Source organism: Petaurus breviceps, unplaced genomic scaffold (assembly GCF_028583685.1).
Source record: "Petaurus breviceps papuanus isolate PSGF00001 unplaced genomic scaffold, PetGlider_PUasm1.0 140, whole genome shotgun sequence".
NCBI lineage: Eukaryota > Metazoa > Chordata > Mammalia > Diprotodontia > Petauridae > Petaurus > Petaurus breviceps.
In genome coordinates, this window is record NW_027185698.1 from 44348393 (window position 1) to 44352749 (window position 4357).

The 4357-nt window shown below is 51.5% G+C and overlaps 1 protein-coding gene across 2 annotated transcripts in view; it reads left to right on the forward strand.

The window, feature by feature from the left end:
• The first annotated feature begins 2370 nt into the window (after positions 1–2370).
• LETM1 (leucine zipper and EF-hand containing transmembrane protein 1) overlaps positions 2371–4357 on the forward strand; it is a 79873-nt gene continuing 77886 nt past the window's right edge. The window contains exon 1 of one of the 2 annotated variants that reach the window (XM_069071161.1): positions 2371–2723. In XM_069071161.1, the coding sequence (XP_068927262.1) occupies positions 2630–2723 (94 nt within the window). In that variant the 5' untranslated portion in view covers positions 2371–2629. The remainder of the gene's footprint in view (positions 2724–4357) is intronic. The other variant, XM_069071152.1, reaches the window with a different exon arrangement.

The following is a 4357-nucleotide window of genomic DNA, read 5'->3' on the forward strand; positions in this document are numbered from 1 at the left end:
GCCCAAGGTCACGCAGCTAGGAAGTATATGAGGCCAGATTTGAAGTCAAGTCTTCCTGGCTTCAGGTGGAGTGTTCTATCTGCTGAGCTGCCTAGCCTAGACTATCAGGTGTTTATTAAGTTACATTTCCTCCTTTTAATGACATTCCTTAAACTAGGAGGTTTTATTTTTAGTAGAAACCATGTTTTACAATTTTCTGTAATAAATCTGTTAATGCACAGCTCTGCAGGATTCACAGTTTACTAGACCTGTGAGGGAATGCAAATTGTGGATGCTCTGAGTAAGGCAGTTCAAAGCTGGGGAGGTTTGCTGCTGGCTCTATATGCACAGTGAATCCAAGAATTGGGAAGACTAGACTGAGATATAGTCAATGTCTAGCAGTGATTTCACCTGACTTTTGCTAAATTTGAGCACTGTGTCTGGAATATAGTAGGTGTTCCCTTTTCAATTCCATTTGCAAGAGAGACCCAAAGGATCTTGAACAGAGGGAAAACTGAAATGCCTCAGAACCACACAATTCTGGTATGTTTTTTTTTGGGGGTGGGGTGGGGTGAGGTGGCCTAAGCATACCACCTACAAAGGTGGTAGGATATGACAAGGGATCTCCATTAGGGTTACAAGAGAATTACAAGAATGTTTAACCCTAAATCAGGGAGGGGTATAGAACTCCAGGCCACACCTAACCCAGGAACTATGCATGGCTATGGACTTGGAAATGAGTCATAGTTCCAGTCTAGCAGTAGAGGGAGAGGATCAAAGACCAATTAAATACCTTCAGGCTCTACTTTATCTGGCAAGCGGTACTTAGTTTCTGGACCTTGGCCCCTGGAGCTAGGAATTTCTTTCCAATGAAAAAATGTGACACCCAGCTAAGACTCAGGGAACCAGTGAGCAGACTAAGTGATATGAATGTGGAAGGGCCTTAAAAAGATCCACAGCTTATGGGCTCTGACTAAAAGTGAGATGGTTACTCCTCTTATGAGAGGTTTATATTTGAAGACAAGGCTTAGAAGCAGACCTACAAGGTCAAACAACATTTATATGCGCCAGGCATTGTGCTGCACATACTTGGTGTAGCAATGTTTAGCCAGAACAGTGAGCTATATGCTGTGCACTGGACTGAAGGGGCTGCCAGACCCCTAAAGGAAACAGCATCATCTAACCAGACAACATTAGAGGCTTTGCAGTGGCCTCTCCAGCCAGGTACTCCTCACATTCACCCTTCCCACTGCTGTGTATATGAATAATAACACCAGCTAGCTTCTCCATAGCTCCTTGGGGTTTGCAATGGTTTGAATCTGACACTCATTCGGTCCACAAGCACTGATTAATTGGGCTTCAGGTCCAGGCGCCAGGCAGGACATATGTATATGTATAAACAAGACAGAAATAGTAGAAATTGGAGATGATCCACAGAGAAAAGGCTAGGTGCTATCATCTCCATTTTGCAGAGAAGAAAATTGAGGCTATTTGTCCCAGGGTTACCTTATTAGACCACATTCTATTGCGTCTTATCTAGCTTCAGTTTCCAAACCTGAAAAAATGGGGAAACGGAACTAGGTGACCTTTAAGAACCCTTCTAGCTCTAAATCTCTGATCCTATTTGACCAAATGCCTTGACTCTGAACTAAATGTCTTTTACTCCTGATTTTTAAAAGAGGGAGCTCAAGAGCTGTGGCTTTTCTGGGAAGTCCCACAGTTCTGGAGGAGGGTGCCCTCCGTGATCAGTTTCCTTACCTGCAGCCTGGCCCGGCGGATAGAAGGCTGGGCTTGCAGTAAGAGGTCAGGAAGACTAGGGTGGTAGCCCCTCTGCGCGTGCGCCCACCAGCAGAGTAAGTGGCCCCAGACCAAGTCTGCCGGAGACTAGCTGAGGAGGCACGGATTTGCATGGGGAGGGGAGGGGAGGGGAGGAGAGTTTCCTACATCAATGAAATATAGCTCCGGTCAAAACAAGGCAAAACAAAAAAACAAACCTGCATTGCACTACTTAAATCATCATGCTAGGATGAGGTCTACCTGGATAAGACGCCTTCAGGGAACCCCATTCTTCTTGAAACCCTAACTCTTATTTGGCTCAGTTAGCGCCCTATACTTAAACTACAAGCCCCAGAATTCATTGCGGTCGGCCAGCTCGAGCCTTCCCTCCAGCAGGCCTTGGGTCTTGGCCCGTGGCCTGCCGGGACTTGTAGTCTTCCCCTTCGGCCAGTCGGACCTCAGCTTCCCGCCTCACCTGGCACGAGGCCGGGAAGGGGGGGGGGAGCCGGGGGTCCGTAGCGAGACTGGTCGGGCCCAATGGGAGCGGCTGGGCGGGGTGAGGGGGCGGGGGTGCTGGTGTGCCCTCGTCCCGTCCCACCCCACCCCACGCCCTACGTCCGTCGCTGCCGGGACATGGCGACTGCCGGCGCCGAAGCCTCGAGCTGAGCGGCCGCCGCCAAACGCTCCAAGCCAACGGCTAGTGGGCCGAGGCTGCCGTCGCCGCCGCCGGCGGCGTGCGTGCGTGTGTGCGTGGTGCGTACGTCGTGCAGGCCGCGAGCCTGCGAGGCCGGGCTGGGCCGGGCCGGGCTGCCGTGGAGGAGCCGGGAGGAGCCAGGGAGCCCGCGACAGAGCGGAGCGAGTCAGTGCCGGGCACATGGCGTCCATCTTACTGAGGAGCTGCTGCGGACGCGGGGCCGTCCGCCTCGCCCTGCCCCACGCCGTCCCCGCCGCCGCCGTCATCCCGAGGGGTAAGCGCCCGGCCGGCCGCTGGAGCCTGCCCTCCCGCCGGGTCAGCTGAGGGGAGCGACCTGAGGCGGCCTGTGACCACGGGCGGCCCTCGGGATGGGGGCTGGGGTTGGGGTGACCTTTGTGCCTGCCCTGCCGAGAAGCCATAGCTCCCCTCCTTCCCCGATGCCCTCCATGCCCTGTCCTGCCTGCGTGCTGTGCCCCTCCCTTGTGCCTCTGACCTCCCCTCCCCACGCTTCCCCTCTCCCTGCCTTGACCCCTCCCTCTGCCCTGCCCCCTCAGTGCTTCCTCTGTCACCCCTTCTCCACTCTCCAGGTCTGTCCCGTCTCTGCCTTTCCTCTCTCTCCACTCTCCCTCTGCGCTTCTCTCTCTCACTAGCCTCCTGCTCTGCTCACTTTGGCCCTCGGGATGGAGGCTGACCATTACCCCCAATGGTCCCTTCACCTAGCCTCACTCTCCTCTTTCTGCTGCTTCCCTTGGAAAAGCGCCCGTTTCCTCTTGAGAGCACTTGGTCCCCCCCCTCCATCCCATTCCCTGTGGCTGTCATGAATACTGGGATGGGAGGTTGGCAGCACCTTCCCAAAGCATCTTTTAACCATTAACTAGGGCTTGTCCTCTGCCCCCATTCCTCTGCTGCCCGCTGCTTCCTGGGTGCCAGTTGCCCTGTCCTCCTTGGCACTTGTACTGACACTTGGCCGTGCTGTCCTCCTGATCTCTTTCCCTACTCTTTCCTCAGCCTCATCCATCTCTCTGCCTGAACTTTTGTTTTGTCCCAGACTTCTCTGGATTCTCCTCTTTCCCCCTCACTCCCATCCTCGGTTGGCATTTTCATGTGTTTTCCTTTTGCTTCTGTACGGAAGGTGGTTGCTATCCAGATTTTTAAGCCATTTTTTATGTATTGACACCTGTATTGGAGGCCTCTTGGGGTCTTTTGAAATGCGGGGTTGTGAAGTTTTTCTCTGTAGGCATTATTTCTTGGTGCTGTCTCAAAAGCACCAGGAGCCTAGATTCAGAGCAGGAAGGGGCCTTAGCTTTCATTCAGTCCAGTCCCCTCATTTTACTAGTGGGGAAACCTAGCCCTTGAGAGGTTAAATTATTTCCCAAGGTCATCAAGTAAGTGGCAGAGCCCAGGTTGACTCCAAACCTTGGACTCTTAACATTTTGCAAGACAAGTCTCACAATGTATATTTTTAATGTTAGTTCTCAGAACTTCCTTAGCAGTATCATTTCCTCTCATTCACTGGTTTTTAGATCCATAAGAAAAGCTAGTGATCGTTTAAGGGGGTTTGTTGTTGTTCAGACTGTGCAACTCATTGTGGCCCCATGTAAGGTTTTCTTGGCAAAGATTCTGGAGTGTTTTGCCATTTCCTTCTCCAGTTAATTTCACAGATGAGGAAACTGAGGCAAACAGGGTTAAGTGACTTGCCCAGCATCACACAGCCAGAAAATATCTGATGTAAGATGAGTCTTCCTAACTCCAGGCCTAGTTCCTTATCCAGTCTGATACCTAGCTGCATAAAGAGGGGTAGTAAGAACAAACAATATATAATAAAGCTTCTTCCTCATAAGTTTCTTAGAATGCTTTATCTGGGTCTTACTTTTCCTCCTACTGTGTTTTCCCGATAATAAGACCTAT